The 26,795-nt window shown below is 44.0% G+C and overlaps 1 protein-coding gene across 12 annotated transcripts in view; it reads right to left on the bottom strand.

The window, feature by feature from the left end:
* Positions 1-11,501: 11,501 nt before the first annotated feature.
* LOC101107908 (BOLA class I histocompatibility antigen, alpha chain BL3-7-like) overlaps positions 11,502-26,795 on the bottom strand; it is a 36,481-nt gene continuing 21,187 nt past the window's right edge. For 5 of the 12 annotated variants that reach the window (XM_060403353.1, XM_060403350.1, XM_060403352.1 and 2 more), the window contains 4 exons: positions 21,868-22,164; positions 19,639-19,914; positions 18,553-18,828; positions 12,446-18,436 (listed from right to left, as the gene is read on the bottom strand). In XM_060403353.1, coding sequence (XP_060259336.1) covers positions 18,270-18,436; positions 18,553-18,828; positions 19,639-19,914; positions 21,868-22,099 — 951 coding nt within the window. In that variant the 5' untranslated portion in view covers positions 22,100-22,164 and the 3' untranslated portion in view covers positions 12,446-18,269. Of the gene's footprint in view, positions 18,437-18,552; positions 18,829-19,638; positions 19,915-21,867; positions 22,165-25,113; positions 26,468-26,795 lie in introns of all 12 variants that reach the window. The other 7 variants (XM_060403351.1, XM_012100965.5, XM_060403347.1 and 4 more) reach the window with 5 other exon arrangements.

Genomic DNA, 26,795 nt, shown 5'->3' with positions numbered 1-26,795 from the left:
TGTTGTATTTTCGTCTAGTTTATTATAGAAACTGATGCTGCCCAGGTGCCAAAGCTCTAAGTTGATGGGCACAGATCTCAGTGGCCCCAAGCTCTGTGTCTGTATCTCTGCCTTCCAACCAGTGATGATGGATGGTCCCTCACCTATCTAAGGTCACCTCTCAGCTTGAGCGTAAGATTGGGCCCCTGCTTCCCCCAATAATCAATTTCCTAGTCTCTACTGTATCACTCATTCTTGCATACAATGTGCTGTAATATTAATACCTCTCATTAGAACAAACAAAAGGAAACCAAATAAATGAAAACAAAATGGTCCCATTAAAATCCACCCCTTGATGCCATATCCCCCTCCAACCAGCGCCCCATTTCTAGGACTTTCCTTATAGAACAATACTTGAGTCCATTCTCTCACCTACTGTGCTGTCTTTTATTTTTATCAGATACATATATGCACATATCTTGAACAATAAATACCACTACAAGGCCTGTTAATGGAAATAAGTGAGTGAGCGAAAGTCACTCAGTTGTATTCAACTCTTAGCAACTCCATGGCTTTCAGCCTCTGTCCATGGAACTGTCCAGGCAAGAATACTGGAGTGGGTAGCCATTCCCTTCTTTAGAGGATATTCCTGACCCAGGGAATGAACCCAGGTTTCCTGCATTTCATGCAGATTCTTTACCATCTAGGCCACCAGGGAAGCCTCCCAATCTTCCATACATCCCATTTCTGATGCCAGAGACAACCTCTTTAACTTTGTGTGTTTCTCTTATTGGTATTTCTGTTCCTCTAAATAGCACATTCATAATACTCCTTTGTTTTTGTATGTGTATCATTTTAGTGACTTAGCTCTCTTTAACATACCACAGTCCTTCAAATAGTTGTTTTATAATTTTTATTAGCTCAGTGTTCAGTATCTACATTGTTATGACCGTGTAAACAAATGCTACTCACAGCTAAGCATTTAGTAGACCATGATCATTGTTCTCCCTTGAATTTTTAAAAACCTTGTTCTGGAGTTAATAAATGTCTTATTCCTTCATTTGCTTAGTTTCTGTTGTATTGATTATGAAATCACGCCCAAACTTTCCTCTGCAGCCTAAGTACTTATGAATATATTCAAGCACATAGATATTCTACCAACTTCGTCTCTTTGCACAGACTTTCCCACAGCCCTCGGTGCTGCCACACAGGGATAGGTTCCTTGCTCGCCTGGGCGTGGCTGACATTCGGAATCTCCTTCACCTCATCCCAGGCTGACCTCTGCCACTCTTTCCTACTGGCTTCCCTGTTGCCTGGATCTCACATGTTCCTCTCTTTGGTTTTCTCAACCACTTTCCCTTTACTCCATCTAGTTAGTATCCTGAGAAAGGGAACATGTAAAGTAAAATATTGAAACTCTAAACATCTAAAAAAAGCCAGGACATGGAAACAACCTAGATGTCCATCAGCAGATGAATGGATAAGAAAGCTGTGGTACATATACACAATGGAGTATTACTCAGCCGTTAAAAAGAATTCATTTGAATCAGTTCTGATGAGATGGATGAAACTGGAGCCGATTATACAGAGTGAAGTAAGCCAGAAAGAAAAACACCAATACAGTATACTAACAAATATATATGGAATTTAGGAAGATGGCAATGACGACCCTGTATGCAAGACAGGGAAAGAGACACAGATGTGTATAACGGACTTTTGGACTCAGAGGGAGAGGGAGAGGGTGGGATGATTTGGGAGAATGACATTCTAACATGTATACTATCATGTGAATTGAATCGCCAGTCTATGTCTGACGCAGGATGCAGCATGCTTGGGGGCTGGTGCATGGGGATGACCCAGAAAGATGTTATGGGGAGGGGAGGTGGGAGGGGGGTTCATGTTTGGGAATGCATGTAAGAATTAAAGATTGTAAAATTTAAAAACTAAAAAACTAAAAAAAATAAAAAAATAAAAAAATAAACATCTAAAAAAAAATCCCCTGGAGAAGAGCATGGCAACCCACTCCAGTATTCTTACCTGGAGAATTCCATGGCCAGAGGATCTGGTGGGCTACAGTCCATGGGGTCTCAAAGAGTTGGACATGACTGAGTGACTAACACACACACACACACACACACACACACACACATCTAGAAATGTCTTCAGGCTACTAGCACTTATTCACATAGTGACTTGGTATAGAATTCTGTGTTGGAAATAATTTTCCTCAGAATTTAGAAAGCATTGCTTCAGCATTTTCTAGCTTCTCCAGAGCAGATTATTTTTTGTCTCTTGAAGTTTTCAAAGTCTCCTCTTTTTAAAAAAATTGTATTTACTTTACCTTTGGTTGTGCTGGATCTTCGTCGCAGTCCAAGGGCTTTCTCTAGTTGCCCTGAGCGGGAGGCGGCTCCTCTTGATCTGGAGCACAGGCTCCAGGCTTGTGGGCGCAGTAGCTGGGGTGTGCAGCAGGGCGAGCGGGCTGTCTAGTTGCGACACACAGGCTCAGGAGTTGTGGTGCCTGGGCTTAGTTGCTCTGGGCATGTGAAATCTTCCCAGACCAGGGCTCAGACCCGTGTCCCCTGCATTGGCAGGTGGGTTCTTATCCATGGTGCCACCAGGGAAGTGCTCAAGCTCTTCTTTTCCACTCTTTTCACCAAAATTTCATCTGTGATATATCTTTGTGTGGATCTGTTTTCATCTTCTGTACTGAGAACTTGGTTGGGACCATTGAAAGTAAAAACTTTTCTCTGTCAAACTCTGAGCAACTTTCTTGACATTTTAAAAATATTTGCTACTTTCCATTCTCTTTGAAACTTATGTTCTTGATGTGTTGGAATCCCTTGCTGATCACCCAGAATTCTTATAGTTCTTCTTTCCTTCTTGCTATTACTTCTCCATTTTGTAGCACTAAATGGAAGTACAACTTAATTTTCTGATTCTTCTATTGAATTGTGTATTTCTGTGATCATATTTCTAATTTCTGAGAGTGCTTTCTCCTTCTCTGTTCACATACATGCTATTGTGTGTAATTCTGGCCTTGTCTCACATGCCAGATCTTTCTTGCATCGTTTATATATCATTGATTATAGTCATACGGAATCCATTAGGTCTCTTGATTATTTTCTTTTATGATCTCTGCTAAATGTTCATTTCCCTAATGACAGTTAAAGCACCATATCACCAAGGTCTTACTCTTGCTCTTCCTTCTGTTTCCAGAAACGAGCAGATCCTGACCCACTGGAGGCCTCAAAACATATACTGGGTGATGGACTTTAGTGTGGCTCAGGCAGTCAAGCCACACTGCCACTTGATGTCCTCTTGACTTCTGGACCTAGCAGCATCTTATCATAGAACATTCTGGAATACTGCAACAGTTCACTAGCATGGGGTGCAGAGTCATGCCTGCTACCTGACAGACAGGGAACTAATGAAAATAGGTCACAAAGGTCTCTGAGAGAAGATATCCTGGTTTCAATCCCAACCCCAACTCCACCACCTCCTTAAACTCTCTCAGCACAAAACGATCACAAATTGGATGCTTCATGGGTTTGCTTTTAGGATAAAATTTGACCATGTAAATCACATGGCCTTATTGCCTGAGACATAGTAAGTGTTCCTTGGAGCTCAGACAGTAAAGAATCCACCTGCAATGCGGGAGACCTGGGTTTGATCCCTGGGTGCAGATCTTCCCTGGGGAAGGACGTGACAACCCACTCCAGAGTTCTTGCCTGAGAAATCCCATGGGCAAAGAAGACTGGCAGGCTACAGTCCACGGGGTCACAGAGAGTCGAGCACGGCTGAGCACACCATCGTTATACTGACTACAGCGTTTAGATAAGTTCCACCATTTCGCTTGTATAAACCACAAGTCAGGAAACATCGTTAAACACATATTAATATTTCTGAGACATGTGTGATTATCTTCTTAGGATAAATCCTTTTAGGAATTTAGTTACTTCTCCTTTTGCTTTTTTCTGGCCGCATCATTTGGCATGTGGGATCTTAGTTCCTCAGCCAGGGGTTGAACCCATGTCCCCTGCACTGGAAACAGAGTCTTAACCATTGGGAAGCCAGAAAAGCCCCAGGAATTTAGTTATTTCTGCATCAAAATACAAGCACACTTAAACTGTGGAGATGATTTGCAAAAGTGCCCTTTAGAAATTTTACACTACTTTGGGTGGGAGGGAGGTTCAAGAGGGAGGATATATATATATATATATATATATATATATATATATATATATACACTTATGGCTGATTTACCTTGTTGTACAGCAGAAACCAACACAACATTGTATAGCAATTATCCTCCATTAAAAAAATTTTTTTAATACTAATTTATTTCAAAGTTGAAAAAGCTTAACTGCTTATTAAAATTTAACATACTCATTAATTCTTTTACTTCCCCCTCCAAATTCTATACTTCAAGATAGAGATGAGCAAAGGAGTCTATATTTTAGATAGCTTTCTTTGAGTGGTTGAGAACGTGGGCTTTGTACTCACCACACTTAATTTTATATTATATAATGTTTTGGTGGGCTTCCTTTGTGGCTCAGCTGGTGAAGAATCCGCCTGCAATGTGGGAGACCTGGATTTGATCCCTGGGTTGGGAAGATCCCCTGGAGAAGGGAACAGCTCCCCACTCCAGTATTCTGGCCTGGAGAATTCCATGGACTATATAGTCCATGGGGTTGCAAAGAGTTGGACATGACTAAGTGACTTTCACTCACTCACTCTTTTGGTATCATTTATATTTAGACCATATCTAGAGAATCTAATATTCAATTACTAAATTAAATGTTCCCTTTACTCCTTACTTTGTAACCCTATAATATTCTAAGAGTAAACATAAATTAATAAGAGTTGGTAAGAAGAGGAGAAAAAAAGAGATTTTGTTTCCCCCAATACTACAACCAGTATATTTTTCCTTATACTGACAATATCCTCCTCATTCACTTTCATCTCTGACAAACTGATCTATTTTGTTATATTCCACTTCTTAGTCCACATTTTCATTTTTGTTCACATTTATTGCTAATATATTTGTTTGACATTTAACCTATGTTATATGTCAAAGAATTTACACAAATAATGGTGCAAGATAAAGGAACAGCTGGGAGCAGGAGATGTGTAAGTACAAGTGAGCAAAAGACAATATGATCGAGAACTGCAAGAAGCAATAGGACATAAAACTTCAATATTTTTAATTATAAAACATAGAAAATAAAACAACCCAGATATTTTGTGTAAAGAGAAAAATGACAAGCTTGAAAATGCCATCATGGAGCATTAAGAATCAGATTTACTCTCTTGTCTTACACAATGATGAATTCAGAGAAACATATGAAACAACAGTATTCAGACCCTGGACATCAGGCAGCGCAAGCATTGTGACTTCTACAAAGAAGAAAAGGAAAGCGGCAAGGCCTGCAGTTGTCCCGCTTCCTTCCTGGAGAGAGCTTCCAGGACACAGTGTGGGAAGGCAGGAGCCCTAAGAGAGCCCAGCAGTCCCCATGAGTTAAGGGGACAGAGTTGAGAACTGCAGAGACCAGGATGTTAGAATTAGCAGACAGGGACAATAAAAGTTACTCTAGATTATTATAGGACTGCCCTGGTGGTCCAGTGTTTAAGACTCTGCCTTCCAAAACAGGGGGCACGGGTTTGATCCCTCATCAGGGAACTAAGATCCCATACGTGGCACAGTGCAGTCAGTTTTAAAAAAAGTTACTATAAATATACTCCTTATGTTCAAAAAGTTATACCAGAGACATGAACGATGTTTAAAAGATCACAATTACAATTCTAGATGAAAATGTCTGAGATAAAAATACACTGGACGTGTATTGGTAGATTGGTAGATTATGTTAGATGTGTGATGGTAGATTTGACATTGCAGAAGAAAAGATCAGTGACCTTGAAGACATAAACATAGAAACTTCCCCAAATTATATGAAGTAATAATTATTAAAGTGTATTATTAAGTTTGGAACATACAGTCCAAGCCACATGATTCATAATAACCAAAACACAGAAAGAACCTAAATGTCTATGAACACAGGAATGAATGAATAAATAAAAGGTGATATATCCACATAATGCAATATTGACCACAAAAAGAATGAAGTACTGATTCATGCTACAGTGGGGATGAACTTTGAAAGTATTTTGCTTTGTGAAAGAAGTCAGTCACCAAAGATTGACACTGTATTATTCCACTTATCTAACGGGTCCATTTCCTAGAAGAGGCAGACACGACTTGGTGACTGAACAACAATGGGTCCTTAATAAGTGAATCTATAAAGACAGAAAGTAGATTTGTAGTTGCCTAGGTCTCAGGGAATGCTGGATGGAAATGGGGATGACTGCTTAGAAATAATGGATGTGTGGTGATGAAAATGTCTTTTAAAATGTTTTTGGAGTGATGAGAATGTTCTAAAATTGATGTGTGGTATTTGTTGCGTTAGCTCTATGAACATAGAAACTACTGAGTTTAAACGATTGAATAATATATGTGAATTATATCTCAAAAAGAAAACTGTTCTAATGAAAGTGATGGCTCCATTAAATGAAATATAGATGCCAGAACTGCCATGGCAGTTTGTAGAAAGAAAGATGAAAAGGTTCAGAGAAGTGGGCATGCTAGTCTGAATCTACGCTATAGAACTGGAAAACACACAGGTGACTATTTCCTTGGCGAGACCCAAAGGATACTGTTTATCAGGCAATAAGGAATGCATGGGTAAGGGGAGTATCAAGCTCATTGTGTCTGTCCTTGGCGAGCTGGGGTGGACCCCAGGAGATAACATCACAGAACTTAGCATTAATGTCTCCTTAGCATTAATGGGGATAATAAGATCCCAGAAAGCCAGAGGACAGGTGACAGCAAGTACGAAACAAAGAGAGCAGAATTGTCAAAATAGCCATCATTGTCAGAACTGAGACCAGAGAAATTCTGACTGTGAGGAATTTTGGAAATGGGTGACAGATCATTATACTCCTTGGGGCAAGATGGAAGGGCAGCTTACAGGAGTGTTGCCTAATATTTGAACCAGTAGAAGAATGACAAAAAAGCTGAAGGCAGAGATAAACGACCTCAATAGAAAGTTATGATTCCCTGACCAGTTTCCAGATCTGAGCCAGATCTCAGACCCAGAATCCATTAATTAAAGGCCCCCGTAGTTTCTATAACACTACAGCAGGTGTGGTACATTAGTAACTCCCCAAGTCCTTCACTAAAGGAATCAGTGACCACAATACACTGAAGAAAGAAAATGCCCAGATCTTTGCTAGGCTTATTAGACACAGAGTCCAATTTGACACTGATTCTTAGGGAACCAAAGCACCGTCATGGACTCCCATTATAAGAGAGGCATGTGAGGACCAGGAAATGGTTTGTGGCCTGTCTCCGGTCCACCCATGTCTCAGTGGATTCTCTGTGTCCACACATGCCCCCTGTGATTATTTCCCCAGTTTCCAAATGTGTCACTGGAATGGCCATGTTTAACAATTGCTGGAACCTCACATTTGTTTGACCTGTGCAATAAAAGCTTGGTAATAATATAGGCCAAGGGGAAGCCCATGAAATAGCCTTTGAACCTTAGCGAGGATAGAAAATTAAAACAATTTTATATCTCAAGGGTAATGAAAGAGCTTAATCCCTCCCTTGAATACATAAGGGATGTGGGGTGGAGCATGGTCCAAACATAGCAGTGAATTTGCCAGTCTGGTTCTAGTAAAAATTGGATGGATCGTGGTAGATGACAGTGGACTGCTAAGAACTTAACTCGAATTAGCTTTATTGCAGCAGATGCGCCCAATGTGAGTTTTTAAATTAATTTACTTTTGACTGCACCGCTGGGCTTTTCTCTAGTTGCGCCAAGCGGGGCTTACTCTCCATTTGTGGTGAGCGGGAGAGTTTCTCTTGTTTCAGAGCACCGGCTCTAGGGGGCGCAGGCTCAGTAGTTTTGGCACATAGGCTTAGCTGCTCCGCGCATGTGGGATCTTCCTGGACCGGAGATGGAACCCATGTCCCCTGCATTGGCAGGTGGGCTCTTAACCACGGGACCACCAGAGAAATCCTGCAATTGATTATACCGTTACTCTTCCATCCTGGAAATATCACGGATTGATCTTGATCTGGGCTGAGTTGTATTCCAGGTAGGATTTTGCCCTTGCTTCCCACAGAGTGTCACTCAGAACTATTATCCAAGGGCTCACATAGTAATGTAAGTACAGAGGTTATACTGCTAGTCATTGGAGCTGAGTGATGGAGAAAACATTAAATTCTACTGGGCCCCCATTAAAAATAACAATATTTGCTTGTTTGGAGGTTCTAGCAGGGGAATGCAGCCTCTCATAATACCCTTGACCAAAGACCAGCCCGCTTCTATCAGGGATGGTCATCCTGTTTGGCCATGCACGCAGCTTCGAGAGGGACACACATGGAGCAGTGAGGGGGAAGGGGACTCCGCCTAACCAGCCATATCAGTTCAGTCAACCCTGGTGATAAATGAGGTGAAGATGTCGAAGCCCGATTACCCTCACACCCACAATAATATCAATATTCACATTATTGTGAATAATACCGGGACTCTTTCAGTCACAAGTTAACAGTTCTAGCAGAAGAGATTAAATATGTTGATTTACCTGAGAGGGCAAGGATGGGGCTGACTTGAGACGTGACTGGATCCAGGGACTCAAATTTGTCATCAGATTTCTCTCTCTGTTCTTAGGGAAAGTACCCAAGGTCATCTCTAACCTGCTTCACACTGCCCCGCTTAAACAACTTAAGCAGAAAGATAAACCTCTTTCTCACCGTGTCCATACATAAAGGACCAGAGACAGTTACCCCTCGACCAATCCCTGTTGCTAGGCAGATGTGGTATAATGTGGCTACACCCTGATTGGTCAGGTCTGGGTCATGTGCATCCCTTGGTACATAAAAATACTTCCTAAGTTATTTAAGGTCATACTGATTATTGAACCATGTCACTATTAAATAAAAAGACCCTTGAGAATTCTTTGGTCCATGAGAAAAACGAGAGAACATTAACTATGAACAAAGTTGGCTTTCTTTTCTTTACCTTTAGTTTCTAGCCAACAACATTTGACTCTTTTCATCACAAAATTACTGGGCGGTAAACAGACAGACTCTAAGATGCTCCCCTAAATCTTCATCTTCTGGCATCCATGCCCATGTGTAAGTTTTACCCTTAGAGTATAAGCTGTAAATAGTGACTTACTGGCAGCAGATAGAATTCAAGAAGTGGGTGAAGGAATATTTACTGGGGGATGACCAGGGACAGGAAATGAGGGAACCGGGATCAGTTGTCTCCAGTTCAGTTGTCCAAGCCAGGCTGGGAAAGCGGAAATTCCGAGTGAAAACCATTGTCAAGCGACCCTGCATTCCTTTTCCATCTAAGGAGTTCCTCCTCTGGATCTCATCCTTCACAGTCCCTGCCGCCAGACTGCAGGAGGAGGAGGGAGAGACCACTAACCGTGACTAAACAACAAGGACTGTTGTATATTGGTTTGAAATTACTTCAGATCCCCTTGTTCAGATCTTCCACCTTAAGTGGAGTCGTTTTAATCCATTTGTTTATGGCTAAGAGCAAAAATATATTTTTCTTTGAAGTACCATTGTTTTGATATAAGAATGAAGTAAATTGTGAAGGATGTCATCGTGCCCTCTGCTGTTGACTGACAAGCACTCAGCAGCCCAGTGGCTCAGAGGCTTGCTGGGACTTACTGATAAGAACGTGTGCGGGAACAACTATGACAAAGGGACGGCTGGGATATAAAAAACCAAGAGACAGGGAGGACTATCTGAGAGTTTCCGTCAGGGCAAAACCATCCTTTGCAGATCTAGCTTTCTGGAGTTATTGAGACACTTGCTCCTGCTTTGGCCAAGGCACTCCTTTGGTCGGCAGTGATATCCAACCATGCAGCAGTCTCAGGAAGGAAAGGGATGATTGTTACCGCTCCACTGAGGCCCTCGTTATTGGCAGAGACATGAGCCATGCAATGTCCCTGGAGCGATAACCCTCGGAGCAGCCTCCTCCGCCTGCCAAAGCAAGGGCCAGCGCTCCCTAGCCACACGCTCTAGCAAAACCTTCTCTCCTGAGAAACCAAACTGCTACAAAAGATGTGCCTCATGGTATATTTGGACATTATCTCTGTCATATTTCCTTGCCTAGAAAAACAGTGTAGTTAATCATTTGTTTGGAGTATGTTATTTCTTCACTAGCTTATTAAAAGACATTATCCTGTATGCTATTGGCTTTTGAAATTATTATGATTTTCACAGTGAACCTCTGTTAAATAAACTATTGGCAAAGACAATCTCGATCTCTGAGCACAATTTGCTGCCTCCAAAGCAAATCATAAAATAAACAAGGAATCTGATCTGTAGTGAAAACAGGAAGTGTAGAAACAAACACTTCCAAACCTAGCACCTGGTGAGTCCCAGGGCCAGAAAGATCAGGAAGCTAAGTCTCCGATCTCCCCGTGCTGCACCTGGGACCCAGCTCCTCTTACTCTAATTTAGAATAATGTCCTGCCCAGGAGCCCACAGTGGTGACACGGCAACTGGATCTCTGCTCAGAACAGATCACCACGGCCACACACTCCTAGGAAGTCCTATTCTCTCAACAAGCATTAATTCAGTGTGTGTAGCAGAAACCCAAATAATAGTGATCTAAACAGGATGGAAGAGACTCCCATGATAGTGAGGCAGGCAGTTCCAGGATGGCCTGAGGGGTTCTGTACCACAAAGGTATCCAGGCATCCAGGGTTCCTATGACCTACCTTCCTTCTCTGCTTTTCCTGAGGTGGTGCCCTTATTGGGATGACCCAAGGCACCTGAAGGTAGTCGTGGCCAAGTGGTTAAGGCGATGGACTGAACCATCCATCGGGGTTTCCCCGCACAGGTTCGAATTCTGCCAACTACGGTTTTATCCACACAAGGAAGGGACCAAAGACCCTCACTTTCATGCCACAGTCAACTGAAACCGTTCAGCAGTCAATCAAGTCACTCTTGGGCCAAACAACCTGCCCTCCAGTTCCATTTGGTCTTGGTCATCTGGTGGCTCAGACAGTAAGAATCCGCCTGCAATGCGGTAGACCTAGGTTTGATCACTGGGTTGGAAAGATCCCCTGGAAGAGGGCATGGCAACCCACTCCAATATTCTTGCCTGGAGAATCCCCATGGACAGGGGAACCTAGCAGACTACAGTCCATGGGGTCATAAAGAGTCAAACATGACTGAGAAACTATGCACAAGATACCTAAGAGCATGTTCAGGGTCCATAAGCAACCAGGGAGAGCAGGAGAGGAGCAGAGTGGAGCCCTTTAGAGGCAAAACGGGAAACTTAGTATCTGGGTCATCATATTGATCATAATCTAGTCACACAGACATGGTTAAATTCAAGGAAGGCTGGAGAATGGATAGTTTTTAATCTGGGTGACTTTGTTCCCCAATAAAACTATTATTATGGAATAAGGATGAATTTTGTTACACTTGGTAATTTTTTAAAAATCAATAATTTTTATTATCTTAAACTACATGAGATTTGTCTGTTAAAAAAAATGGAATATTTTCAGAATATATTTTAAATTGAAAAACAAAGGTACAGATAGAACATATAGTAAAATGATCCCTGATTAAAAAGGGAAATCTCTGTCTATAACATATAGAAACTGGCAACAGTGGTTGGGTCCAGGAAGAAAATTTGGAAAAACTGTAGATGGATAGGGGAGAAAAATTTACTTTTCACTCTATACACTTTTTATTATTTGAGATTTTTCAACCTTGTGCTTGTGATAGCTTATGGTGAACGATGTCGGATTTGTGTTCTCCGAAGATTCAACTTCGGGAGCAGGGACCAAGCTTGACCACTCGGGGCTCTTGTGTGGCAGAAGTTTTGTTACAGTGAAAAGGGGCAGAGAAAGCTTCTGACACAGACATCAGAAGGCTGGCAGAGTACCCCCCCCTCACTAGTGTTAGCAAGGGAATTATATACTTTTTAAATTAGTCATTACAATAAATCAAAAGAATGTCTCAAGCTTGTAAAAATTTTACCAGACCCACTCCTACAGCTTACATTTTAGGATAACAGGATTAGAACTTAATAATAGAAAGATCCTACCAGACCCCCTCTCATAATGTACATTGTAAGATATCAGGATTAGTCAGAAGGTTTTCAGGAAGGAGCAACTGTCCTCAAGCAGGATACACTGTTGTTACATAATCCCTAGTAGTGTTTAATGGAGAAGGCATTGGGGCTGCTAAGAGTTGGACACGACTGAGAGACTTCACTTTCACCTTTCACTTTCATGCGTTGGAGAAGGAAATGGCAACCCACTCCACTGTTCTTGCCTGGAGAATCCCGGAGATGGGGGAGCCTGGTTGGCTACTGTCTATGGAGTCGCACAGAGTCGGACACGACTGAAGCGACTTAGCACAGCGTTTAAACTGAGTTGTTTATTGTGTAATCATCAGTTCAGGGCTTAAAGAAAAAGCTGTTTTATGTGACTAAGGCTAAGGAATGTAGAGAAAAAAAGTTTGCCGTTTCACCCTGGAGGACCGCAGAGCTCTCCTGGGTTGCTGCACGAAGCCTTTCTCTAGCTGCAGAGTGAGGGCTACTCTCTAGTCGCGGTGCTTGGGCTCCTCATTGCAGTGGCTCCTCTTGCTGTGGAGCACAGGCTCCAGGCTGCGTGGGCTCAGTAGTTGCAGCATGCCGGCTTACTTGCTCCGTGGCATCTGGGATCTTCTTGGACCACAGATCGAACAGGCGGCCCCCATGTTGCAAGGCAGATTCTTAACTGCTGGACCACCAGGGAAGCCTGTTTGTCTTCTTTGGAGAAATGTCTTCTGCCTATTTTTTGGTTGGGAAGTTGTTTTATGATATTGAGTTGTATGAGTTGTCTGTATATTTTGTATATTAACTTCTTCTCAATCACATCCTTTGCAAATATTTTCTCCCACTCTGCAGGCTACATTTTTCATTTCATTGATGGTTTCCTTTGCTATCCAAAAGCTTTTAAGTTTGATTAGGTCCCACAAAATCACTGCAGATGGTGATTGCAGCCATGAAATTAAAAGACACTTACTCCCTGGAAGGAAAGTTATGATCAACCTAGACAGCACATTTAAAAGCAGAGACATTACTTTGCCAACAAAGGTCTGTCTAGTCAAGGCTATGGTTTTCCAGTGGTCATGTATGGATGTGAGAAAGCTGAGTGCCGAAGAATTGATGCTTTTCAACTGTGGTGTTGGAGAAGACTCTTGAGAGTCCTTTGGACTCCAGTGAGATCCAACCAGTCCATCCTAAAGGAGATCAGTCCTAGGTGTTCATTGGAAGGACTGATGTTGAAGCTGAAACTCCAATATTTTGGCCACCTGATTCGAAGAGCTGACTCATTTGAAAAGACTCTGATGCTGCAAAAGATTGAAGGCAGGAGGAGAAGGGGATGATAGAGGATGAGATGGTTGGATGGCATCACCTACTCAGTGGACATGAGTTTAGGTAAACTCCGGGAGGTGGCGATGGACAGGGAAGCTTGGTGTGCTGTGGTTCGTGGGGTAGCAAAGAGTCGGACACAACTGAACAACTGAACGGACTAATCTGAGAAAATACTGCTATGATTTATGTCCAAGTATGTTTTGCTTACAGTCTCTTCTAAGAGACGTATGGTGTCAAGTATTGCATTTAGTTCTTTAAACCATTTTAAATTTATTTCTGCATATGTTGTGAGGGAATGCTCTAATTTCACTGATTTACATGTAGCTGTCCAGCCTTCCCATGCGCTGGGAAGTTTTTGATTATTGATTCAGTCTTCTTACCTGTTTTTGATCTGTTCAGCTGTTCTGTTTCTTCATGATTTTGTCTCGGTAGGTTGTGTATACCCACTTCTTCTAGTTCCTCCAGTTAGTTTGCTGTATAATCATTCATAGTCGTCTTTCATACTCCTTTGTATTTCTGTGATATCAGCTGCAACATGAAAGTGTCTTGAAAGGCAGACACTACATCCTTCCATGAGAGAGGAAAACTCAATTCCCCAAATATACAGCTGGGAAAGATGAGGCACTCTTAGCCACATGTCACGTGCTGAGCTGTGACTCTGGACATAATGACACATATTTGCTGGGTGTGTGCACACGGCATTTGGCAAAGGTGGTGAGTGGCAGGAGTGACGTTCAGTTGCCAAGAGCAATAGTGATAGCAGTTCTAGCCACACAGTTGAGTGTCCAGCATCAGGGTGTCATTGTAACAAAGGCAACTGCGTCCCGCAGCAGAGCAGTGGTTCCTGTATGTACGTTTAGAAAAGCATCACGAATTTTGTTCCCGAATGTGCTGACTCAGTCCCTGAAATAAAAAGAGCCAAGTATGTAAGCATATGTACACACACACACACACACATACATGTTTAAATTAGAAAAACTTGGATTCCACTGATTGCACCAAGATGTGAAGGAGAAGTCAGTGCAGGGAATAGTTTCGGAGAGTAAGGATTCAGAGATGTTCTTTATGCTGAGCTGATAACCACTTTCTCAGTTTTCCACCTGGCTACATATCCCAGGGTAGGGCAAACAACATAAATGTCCCAGAAGATGTCTTGCTTTTTTCTTCCCAGGAAAAAAACAGCATTTAATTGTGGATTTAAGACACTTCCCCAACCTGAGCGCTCTGATCACTGACCCTTGTCAGTTGTCCTCAACCTGGCTAAGACCTAAGACTGCTTATAGGTACTGCTGCAAAACACTTGGGCCTCTCCCTAGACCCACCATTTCAGAAAGCTGAGAACAGAGCCCAGGACTTGCTTATCAACAAGCCCTACAGGTGAGGCTGCTGAGCAGCCATGTGGGAATCCTGCTCTATGTTTTTGCTACTAAATGTGTGCTCTGAAGATGAGCAGCATCAGCACCAACCTTGCTGTAAGTTCAGATTCTTACATTCAACTTTGAACCACTGGAACTTAATGAGATGTCCGGGGAATTCTCGTGCACAGGTAAGTCGGGGACTACCTGGTCTCCGTGCTGTCTAGACGTGTGTCAGAATCATGCAGTCTGCTCAGGTGCGTGATCCAATCAGACTGTATAGGGCTGTGAGGTCCAGGGTTCAGTCCTTGTTCCTTCCTCCTCTAATCCCTCTCAGCAGGTTATAAATAGCATTTATATGGTGTCACTTCCAAAATCTATTTCTCCACCCAAAACATCTCTCCTAAACTCCAAACATGTGCCACAACTGATAACCTAACTTGAATTTCTAATAGGCATCCAAATCCAGCATTTCCTCAACTGAATACCCGTTTTTGTTGTTTAGTTGCTAAGTCGTGTCCAACTCTTTTGGGACCCCCATGGACTGTAACCCACCAGGCTTCTCTATCCATGGGATTTCCCAGGCAAGAATACTGGAGTGGGTTGCCATTTCCTTCTCCAGGGAATCTTCCAGACCCAGGGATCGAACCTACGACTCTTGGGTCTCCTGCATTGGCAGGCAGATTCTTTGCCACTGAGCCACTTGCACAGTGTGAAAGTCTGGGTGTCCTCTTTCTCACAACTCAGACTTAATCCATTAGGAAATGCTGTAAAGTCCATCTTTAGATATATCCAGTTCTAGTCACTCTGTAATACTTTTCCCTGCCCACACGTGAGACAAGCACCAACATTTCCAACCTGGACACTACAGTCTCCACTGCTGCCTGGTTCACCCTTCACTTCTCAGCTCTGTCCTCAGCACAGCAGCCAGACTGATGCTTCTAAAAGAAGTCACACCGGTCCCTCTTCTCCCAAAACTGTCTTGGAGCACTACGTCTTCCTCAGAGAAGAGTCAATCCAATATTCTCAAAGCCACATGATCTGTGTGCACATGAGACCTCATCTGAATTCTTCGCTCCACCAGCCACACCTGCCTCCTCTTCACTCTTCCTTGAACACAGGTGCTCTCCTGCCCTCGAGCATTTTCACTGAAGCACCTCTGCCTGGAGAGAACTTCTCCCAGACCTCCTTGTGGGCATTCCCTCCTGTCCTTCACATCTTCACTCAGAAGTCACCTTCTCAATGAGGCCCACTGACCACCCTAGTAGCACAGCCACCTTCCCTGGCCCCACACACTCATACTCTAGGTCACCTTCCTTAGAGCACTTACCAACCTCGAAGGAAACACTCCCTTACTTACTAGGCTCATAATGTACACTCTGCCCCTTCTCACTAGAACAAGCTCCACAGGCCAATAACTTTGCCTGACTTTGCTTTTCTGAAATTTCTTGGATACAAAAATAATGTGTGATGTATCCGACACGACACATAGATCGGGTGAATGACTGATGAGTGGACAGCACCTCTGTATTCTGCTGGGCTCTGTGCAACCTCATGGAATATAGCCCACCAAGCTCCTCTGTCCACGGGATTTTCCAGGCAAGAATACTGGAGTGGGTTGCCATTTCCTTCTCCAAGGGATCTTCGTGACCCAGGGATCAAACCCGGGTCTCCCGCATTGTGGGCAGACTCTGTACCATCTGAGTCCCTAGGGAGGTCCATATTCTAAAGGCAGCGTCTTTAAAGGCCACGTGCTGTCCCGCGGCAGCTGCAGCACAAGTTTACTCTGACTGGTGTCAATGCTGCCTTGCTTTTCTCACAGGTGCTGCTCTCCCTCCTTCCCCCAGCTCCTTCCTCCCACAGCAACCCTCCTGCACACCACAGCACACAAATTCCTGTCCCACTCGAGAAAGCAATGGTCCTTGACCTAGGGGTCCTATTTCCCAAACCACTGCACATCTAAATTAGACTCAGCTTCATAAATCCATGAGTCTGGATTTGAGCCAGCACCAGCACTTCTAGAGCTAAAAGCACAGAAAACAGCGTTGGAAGGGGGTTAAGAGCTGGATGAGTCATTTCTGTAGAACACACACACTAACTATAGTGAGCAGGGGCCCCCTGGGCCTTGTGGGGACAATGACAGGCAAAAATTACTCCTGCTCCTGTAGAGATGGGGGACACCTGGAGGAAATTAAGACTAGAATTCATATGCAAGAACAAAAAGAAGAGTAATTCTCTATAGAAATTAAGAAGAAAAAAAAAAATAACACCTAAAAAATGAGGACTGAGGACCAGACCCAGTCCTGAGCCCTGGTTGACCTGGCCACATAAGGTCCTCACTGCCCACAGTCCAGAAGACAAGACAAGGTTCAGCTGATGTCTCAGTCCTTGGGATCACAGGTCCTGGTGAGACAAGGTTCTACTGAAGAGACAAGGACACAGGAGTTGAGAAGATGAGAACAGCAGTGACCATATCAAAGCCCATGATGCTCTGACTGGGCCCAGGCCCCGTCCACACTCAGCTCCTCACAGCCTTCTCCTGCCCCACCTGCAACAGAGTCGGCACAGCAAACACACAGATTTTAAAAGGTTCTCAGCACTTCCATTCATTTCTTGCAAAATTTAAGAATCTTCCTAGCCTTTAATTAACCCAGCAACCCCACCTCATGACAAGAATCAGGAAAAACAAATTCAGGGCTCCCCTGGCGGTTCAGTGGTTAAGAATCCGCCTGCCGATGTAAGAGACACAGGTTCAATCCCTGCCCTGGGAAGATGCCACGTGCCATGGAGCAATTAAGTGTGTGCCCACTACTACTGTCCAGAAGCCACTGTAATGAGAAGCCCGTGCACCACAACTCGAGAAAGCCAGCGGCAGCAACAGAGACTCGGAGCCAAAAATAAACAAGGGAACAGAAAAAATGCATTCATATCCAGATTCCTATTTTCAACAAGAAGTTGCAACTCAGTGTAACATGCAGTTAAGACAAGGATGGAGATGGCCCAGTCCCACCTCGTCACAAAGGAGGAGGGTGGGGGCATGTCGGGAGCTGCATTAGGCATTACTGACAAAATGGAGGCACAGCCCGCAGCCCCCTCTCCTCATTCCGCAGGCGCGGACCCGGGATTAGGGAGTTAGGCCTTGTAATTCTGACTTGTTTTTTCCTCTTCTCAGCTGAGTTGACTGAAAAGGAATATTAAGGTGCTTATTGTTCTTGAGAGGAGCATGAGAAGGCACAAAGCCTTCTGCAGCATGAAGAAAGTAGGTGTGCAGGCCTGAACCAACCACCTGCCGAGACCTGTCCTCGCAGTGACCTTCCCTGACCTTCAGTGTCCCCATCACCAGATTCATCACGTTGATACTGGTCTCCATTTTCACACGTGCCTTATAAAGAATAAGTGCAAGCAAAAAGCCCCAGACTTACCAAGCACATGTGTGTGGAGGTTACTTTCCAGTAACGAGACAGGCAAACTTCTACCTGGGCTTGAAACCCCCAGTGAGACAAGAAAAGTCAGATCCCTCCCTCCCTTCCCTACCTGAGCGCTTCCTCCTCCAGATCACAGCTCCAGCCACCACAGCCACCACGAGGAGAACCAGGCCAACAATGATGCCCATGGTGAGGAAGGAGGTCTGAGGAGGTTCTGTGGAAGAAAGGGAAGGAGCCCAGACTTCAGGCTTCAGTCCTGACCTTGCCGTTCATGTCCAGAAGGGCTCCTGCTTTATCTGAGAGGAAGCTCCATCCCGACCCCCTCCTTACCCCATCTCAGGGTGAGGGGCTCCTGAAGCCCCTCATGCTGTACACGGCACGTGTATCTCTGCTCTTCTCCAGAAGGCACCACCAGGGCCGCCCACTTCTGGAAGGTTCCGTCTCCTGAAGGCCTGGTCTCCACAAGCTCCATGTCCTGGGTCTGGTCCTCCCCATTGCGCTGCCAGGTCAGTGAGATCTCCTCAGGGTAGAAGCCCAGGGCCCAGCACCTCAGGGTGACCTCATGGTCAGAGATGCGGTGATGAGTCATGTGTGTTTTGGGAGGCTCTGTGGTACACAAAGCAGGGAGGGCTCAGGCAAGGGTTTGTTGAGTAGCATCAGCTCCAAAGATCAAGCCACCACAACTCCTGATGGCTCATCTGCCAACCAGTGGGAGAAAGGGAACTTCCTCTATCTGAGGGTAGAGGGACCCACAGTAAGCTGAGCCAGCTTCAAGACAAGGCTGTGGGAATTCAGTCTAATGTTCTCCTCCAGAATAAGAGCCCCTTCAAAGGCTCTCAACTCTTTTATCAAATCTTTGGTCAATGTTTTCTAGATACAGGTGTGTATCTAGTGGGAAAGTGCCAAAGGGATGAAAAATCTCCAAGACTCTATGAGGCAGCGCTGTGTCCTCCTGAGAGTAGTTTCCTGGCACTAGTAAGAATGAGTGGCTCAGGGAACCTCCCTGGTAGTCCAGTGGTTAAGACTCCATGCTTACACTGCAGGGGGTTTGGGTTCAATTCCTGGTCAGGAAGTAAGATTCCACATGCCGTGAGGTGTGGTCAAAAATAAACCAAAAACAAAAAACCAACACTGTGAATCAACTATTCTTCAGCAAAATAAATTAAAAAAACTAAAGAATGGGTGGATCAGATGGCACTGCCCGGAGACTCAAGATAGGAAGTCCCCTCACTCCACATCTATGGCTTGTAGGGAAGATGTCATCAGCACATTGGCCCCAGACATCCCACGTTAAATATCAACACCCCTGTGCTGAGTCAGTTCTGGAGAAGACATCCTCACCCACACTCTGCAGAGAAAATGGCCCAAGCTGGGGATGGGGAAGGGCTGAAAGGGTGGGCTGTGGGAAGCCATTACCGGTGCGGTTCAAGCTCTCCCCTCCAAACGTCAAGTATCTCCACAGCCACAGGATGCACTCCTTCTCCAAGTAGTTCTTGTCTCTCTCTATGAAGTTCCCAGCGGCCTCCCATTTTTGTTTGGTGTATTGAGCAACGAATGTGGCTGCTGTGTATTGCAGAGGGTCCATATGCAAGCTCAGGTAGTCCTCACCATCATAGCCATACCGCCAGTGCCACGTGGTCCTGCCATCCTCCAGGAGCTCACAGCCGTAGGTGAACTGGAGGGTGTGGGGACCTGCCCAGCCCCAGGACAGTGGTGCCAGTCAGTGTCAGTTAGGCACAGTCTGCCCCCAAGGCCTCCCACCCGTGGTTCTAGCCCCCCATACCTTCCCATCTCTTATCTTCTCCTTAGAGGACATTCAAATTCCATAGACAAACTAGTTTTGCCCTAATAACGATCTCTTTTAATTACAGTCAGTTCTGCTGTAGGAATGGTCTATGGTTGGTTCCAGGAGGTATTGAAAAGGCCATGGATTGGGAGTTACAGATTTGAACTCTGCCGTGCACTGTGTGATCTGGGCAAGTTATTCTTTCTATATTTATCTTGCATAAATGGAGGGTTAGATTATGACCTAACAGGTCTCTTCTAGGCTAACAGCCTCAGAGTCTAAGCTCAAGTTCCTGAAAACAGGACCACACTACACAGCATTAACACGGGAGGGCACAATGTACTGAGTAGTTTTCCTTGAGTGCTATGGATCAAATTTTATCCCTCCAATATTCACTGTATTGAACCCCTAACCCTTGAGGTAACTGTATTCAGAGATTCTAGGAAGTAATTAAGTTTAAATGAAGTCATGAGAGTAGCGCCCTAATCCAACAGGGACAAGAGGGGTTAAGGAGCTCTCTCCCCTCACTCCATGGGCACACACAAAGGAAAGCGAGAATGTGGCCAACTGCAAGCCAGGAAGTGAGCCCTCACCACAGAGAACCCTGCTGAATCTTGACCTTGGACCTTCCAGTCTCTAGAACAGTCAGAAGATACATTTCTGGTGCTTAAATCATGCAGTCTGTGGTATTTTGTCATGGTAGGCCAAGCGGACTAATATGCATACTGTTGCTTAATCACTAAGTCAGGTCACTTGCTGTTTAGTCACTAAGCTCGTTTGCAACCCAACTTAGCAACTAAAAGGACAACACGAGGCAGTAGAAACAGGAAATGGCATCAACAAGCCCAAACTGCTGAAAAATTTCCCAAATGAATTTCTAAGTCAAATGTGAACAAATCTGAGATCACTGCAGCCTGGATTCACCACACGCGCTTCTAGGTGTCTACAGATTTCCAGTTCAAGTTCCTAGTCTAACACTTGCATACTCTAACTTTATTGTGTACCATCACTCTCTTCTTATACTGTGAGCCTTTGAAAGGCAGGGTCTACATCAGTGCCTGTAAAGTAACCATCAGATAAACCTTTGTTGAATTCATGTTCCTAGAAGGATCAACTGGTAAAAGCTGAGCAGCCTCAGTATTCAGCTTGAATTATACTTCTCACTGGCTTATGCCTTGATTGGGCTTCAAGGCCCTTTTCAAACTTGTTTCAACAGACCTAAACTCTGAAGAGCCATTAACTAGAAATGATTAAATTTCAATACACCCCTTGAGCTCACTAAGACAAATTCTATCCCACGCCTTGCCCCACTCTGATTTCCTACTGCTTGGAACATCTTTTATGTTCTTCATAGACCTAAGTAATACACATCCACCAGGTTCTACGTAAACTTCTGTCTCACTCATGAAGCTCCGACCACTGGGGTATCTCATCTATGAATCTCACTAAACTATGGCATTCAAGGAGGTTCCTGTCTTTGACATCTCTGGGTATGCAGTGAAGGGTCAATAAACTTTTTACAGAAGTGTGAGTACCTTCCCATATGAATTATACGCTCTTTGAAGACAAACATCAGTTTATACTTTTCTGGATCCCCATTTCTAGCACTCAAAAGATGTTCAGCATATATCCACGACCCAATAATACTGCTTAATTGATCTGTTAATTATTAATTCTTGTCACACAGACCCTACACCATTGTGACCAGACCAGCTCAGCTTTCATTCTCAAGTGATAATTGTACACATTCTTCTGCCCCAGCCTGACGCTATGGGAACACTTGTCGAGAGCCTTTCACCCCTGGGGATTGGTATGAAGTGACAAGCGCCACTCCCCTCTGCTTTCTCCGAGGCACCTACTTGTTTGCTTTTGTGCCAGTGCTCTGTTCAGACCATCCTCCTTGGTTTGGTTGTAATATTGCTGCACATTCCTCAGATTTAAGTGGAAAATCTTCATCCGACTTGTGAAGATCTTGGTCTCATCATCAAAGTAACTTGGCTCCTCCCTCAACCAATGAACGCAAGACTTTGCTTTCATCTCTTCACTGTCATAGCGAATGAAGGGCTGGTTGTCCACGAAGCCAGAAGCCATAAACAAAGGGACTCCTGGACCCGGTTCAGACACAACTGAGTAGAAATACCGCAGAGAGTGTGATCCTGAGGTGAGAACAAGCGACAGTGGGTCAGAGCGAGCTCCAGAATTTACTGCGTGAGGATCTAGGGAATGAGCGTGTGTCTAATAGGAGACATGGCGCACAAGATAAAACAACGAAAAGACAATTACAACGCTCTGCATAAGTGAATTTAAATTCCACACAGAGTATGCACTGGGAGAATCTGGATAAATAAATGTACACACATATGTATACACATATAAGTATGTATGGATGCACTATACAGATATTTATATGTATGTAACAACAATATATTTACATATATACAGGGTAAGATTGATTTACTCTAAGGAATTAGCTCATGTAATTTTACAGGGCTGGCAAGCCCAAATCTGCAGGGCAGAGCTGCATGTTGGATACCTAAGGAAGACATTGCAGCTTATGTCCAAAGGCAGTCTGAAAGTAGAATTCACTCTTCCTCAGGAATGGATTAAGGCCTTCAACTGATCAGATAAGGCCTACCCACATTACCAGCTAGGGTAGTAGTCCTGAAGCTTTTCGGAACCAGTTTCATGGAAGACAATTTTTTCCGTGGCCCCAGAGTGGGGGGGATGAGAGCAAAGTGCAAATTTTTAAAAGTTGAAGTACAGTTGCTTTACAACATGGTGTTGGTTTTGGGTGTACAGCATAGTGATTCAGTATTCTGAAAGATTATATTCCATAACAGATTAAAGATAGTACGTGTAATCTCCTGTGCTATACAACAAATCCTTGTTGCTTATCTACTTCCCTTAGTATCTACTAATCCCATATCCCTAATTTGTCCCTCCTCTGTTCTCTCCTCTTTGTAATCTCAAATTTGATTTCTATGTCTGTGAGTCTGTTTCTGTTTTATAGGTACATTCATTTGTATTATTTTTCAATTCCATATATAAGTAATCTCAAATAGTATTTTTGTCTGACATTTCACTAAATATATTTTCTAGGTCTAGTCACACTGCTATAAATGGCAGCTAAAATACATACATTTTAGTTTATACATTAATTTATGAAGTTATATGGAACATAATTCCATGTTTATCTGCCAGTTGAATTCATTCTTCTGTAAATTATTTATTCATAGCATTTCTGTTTTTAACAGCATTGTTCTTTTGCAGAAGAACCTCTGCACTTCTACCCCTTGACATGGGCTCCTGCTCTGATGAATAAAGTCCCTCTCACTATGAACTGACCCCACTCAGATCTAGACTCCATTGAGAAACACCTACTGAGTTCAGAGGTCATTCCTCAGGACCCAGTGGACATGCAAGTCCTTGTCTGCTCTCTGCTGATCCCTACTGTGACCCTGCACCTAACAGGGGCTATGCAGGGAGCAAGGTTAGATGTTCGGAGACACTGAACTCCAGGGAGTGATTGTGGAGAGGGAAAACAACAAAAACAAGAGCAAAAGGAAGACACTGAGCACAAACTCCCGTTTATTATATGGCTCAGCCAAGCAGCCATAGCTGGGTGACATTCCATTTAGGCAGATAGGAAATGTATAAATATGGAAATGTTTACACGTTACTCCTATTAAAGCACTCACCACACCACTTTCACCTGCACAGAAACTGATTCCTAAAAATTATCATTGTGTTGGAGCATTTCCTCTGTGGTTTGCTGTTATTTCTTTAATTCTTTTAATGACTGTATGAAGTAGCTGCTTAAATTCCAGGTTAGAGGTGAGAAAACTGAAGCTTAGTAGCAAAGCTTTATTTAGAACCCATTTCTCCTTCTGTCTTGCTCATAAATAGGTAAGACTTAAAAAATTCACCCTGCCAGATATGTTTCAGATATGCCAATTCACATAAATTCTGATATGTCAAGAATTTGTTTCATTTTCCATGAGTCGTTACTTGTTGGTCTGGAAACATTTTACCCAGTAATTAAGTCATGAGTCTGGCTTTCCTTCTGGCTTTCTCGGTACACTTCTAGAGTCTGGCGTGCAACAATAGCTGCTGAGAAACTGTGCTAGGAGACCTGTGGCTGGGAACAATGGTTTTGCAAACAATCTGCATATAGGAAAATAAAAAATTGTAGCTTAGTGGGTGGTGAGAGTTTGCATCCTGTCCCTATGGGGTTTTCCTGATGAGCCATATTTAAACAAATACTTCAGTGAAGCCCTTTGAATAAAAGATGAATGTGTGTGCCTCGTTTTTCTTTCAGTTCTGTCATTAATCAAGCTTGTGCTCAATTTTTTCAAAGTTATTTAAAATATTTTGTCTCATCTTTTTGGATTTGTTTCTGTAAATTCGTATACTCTACATAATGCATTGGTATAATGGAATATGTACATACTTTGTAAATAAATAAACACACTCTAAATTGTAAAGAAAGATGAGCTAAAACCTTGGATACCATCCATCCCAAATTTTTGCTTCTGGCTGTGCCTTTGCCCTTCCAAATACTTTAAAAATGAAAGTGTTAGTCGCTCCCTCCTGAACAACCGCATAGACTGTTCAGTTCAGTCCCTCAGTCGTGTCCGACTCTTTGCGACCCCGCATAGACTGTAGCCCGCCAAAATCCTAGGGGATTCTCCAGGCAAGAATACTGGAGTGGGAAACCAGGAACGTCTATTCTGAGCAAGAGTACAGAATTATGACTTCTGACCTGGTTCAGAGATCTGCCAACTTCTTTCCTGTTTACACTGCTGCTGCTGCTAAGTCGCTTCAGTCATGTTCGACTCTGTGCGACCCCAAAGACGGCAGCCCAGCAGGCTCCTCCATCCACGGGATTCTCCAGGCAACAATACTGGAGTAGGGTGCCATTTCCTTCTCCTCTTGTTTACACTAGCTGCCCGCATTGACAGAGCCCGCACAAATTAGCCAGTGACGGCCTGCACCAAGGTTTTGGAAAGTCACCACGGAGCTTCCAGTGTTCTGAAAAATTCCACTCTCGGCCGGTTTCGGCTTCTCCTACTCTCCCAGCCCTCCACCCCTCGCTCCCAACTCACGGGTTTGTGTCTCTGGCAGGTAAGCTAGGAAGAAATTCAAGAGGACAGAGCCCCACAGCATGGCCGTAGCTGTTCCGATTGGCCCCAAGACTTCGGGGGCACGGCTGTGGCACACAGCTCAGAGACCACCGTCTTCACTCCAGCTCCGGACTGCATGCGGGCGGAGCCTTACAGGAACCGAAACGGCTTGAAACTACTGCAGAGCACCAGCCACTCAGCGATAAGCTCGTCAGGAAACGACCATCTGGGGAAGGACGACTGAAGTTGAATTCGGAGAAAACGAAAGCCCCAGCATGTGGCTTCCTGCATAGCCGTTGCCACAGCAGGTCAGCCAGTAGCCCAGGACAGGTCTAGACGGCACCCACCCACTTGGACTTCAGATCCTAGGCGAGCCTCTCCGCTTCGGAGCCTTGGCTTCTTCCTCATCCAAATGCAAATAAGGTTAATCTGTATTTGGAAAACTATGGAGAAGTTGAGTGACTAGCAGCTTGGGAAAATGTAGCCATATATATGTTAAGTGGGGAAACGTGGTAAACAAGTAATTAAAGCTGAACTGGTACCCATGTCAAAAAAAACCCACGGAGCATTAAGGAATTCCCTGGCGGTCCAGTGGTTTGGACTAGGCGCTTTCCCTGCTGAGGACCGGGGAGCAAGAAAAAAACAATTACATGTTTAGGGAGAAAATAGACAATAAAGACACAAAAATAAGGTTCTCACTTGGGGTGATTAATGGTGTGAACTGCCACTCATTTAAAATGTCCTGTCAGCCACACTGGCAGTCCTTTACCAGTACAAACATGTATCAGATCATCATGTCCTCCACCGTTAGTGAATATGTTATAGGTTAATTTCATCTGAAACACTGGAGGGAAAATAAAATGTCCAATTAAAATAAATCCAGCAGGATTACTGTGTAAGCCAGAAACTACTATGAGGAATTTGGGAGGGGCGGTTCCTTCCCTGCTCTGGAGGAAATGAGTCCACCACTGAGTCAGAGTTGCCTCAGAGTAGGGGATGGCACCCCACTCCAGTACTCTTGCCTGGAAAATCTCGTGGGCCGAGGAGCCTGGTGGGCTACAGTCCATGGGGTTGCACAGAGTCAGACACAACTGAAGTGACTTAGCAGCAGCAAGCCCTTTTCCATGGCTTGGCAGTTTAAGGGGAGAAGGTTCAAACCCCCACAGTGGGGTTGAGGCACGATGGTAGAGCCTGGGACAAGGACGTGGAGCCGAGAGAAAGATGAAAACACACAGGACATCGCCTTTCCATCTCCTCTTGGCTTTTTGTTATCTGGAGAGAATTTTCAAAATCAGCCAACCCTGGTTCCTCTTTATCTCTTTCCTCTTACATGTTGCTGTAACATAAACAGGAAGATGAAACCAAGCAGCACCAATACTTTGCTCAGAAATCTCCTTAGCTATATAACGTTTCATTTCTTACAAATTCTGCTTCCCACATAACTGCAGGAGATAATTTAGCTGAGCTTTCCACTACTATCAATATTTAAGAAAGATTTCCTCTTTTTCTATTTTCCAATAAGATGTTCCTCATTTTCTTCTCAACTCTCACTGGCAGAGTTCTCAAAGCCCTGGTTTCTACCAAGTCTGCTCACAGAAACGTAGGCTTTCTCCAACAGGCTTTTCTTTTGGCAGCGCAGGAAGGCTTGCAGGATCTTAGTTCCC

This window comes from Ovis aries, chromosome 20, assembly GCF_016772045.2.
Source record: "Ovis aries strain OAR_USU_Benz2616 breed Rambouillet chromosome 20, ARS-UI_Ramb_v3.0, whole genome shotgun sequence".
Lineage (NCBI taxonomy): Eukaryota > Metazoa > Chordata > Mammalia > Artiodactyla > Bovidae > Ovis > Ovis aries.
This window is presented reverse-complemented; position numbering and strand designations above follow the sequence as displayed.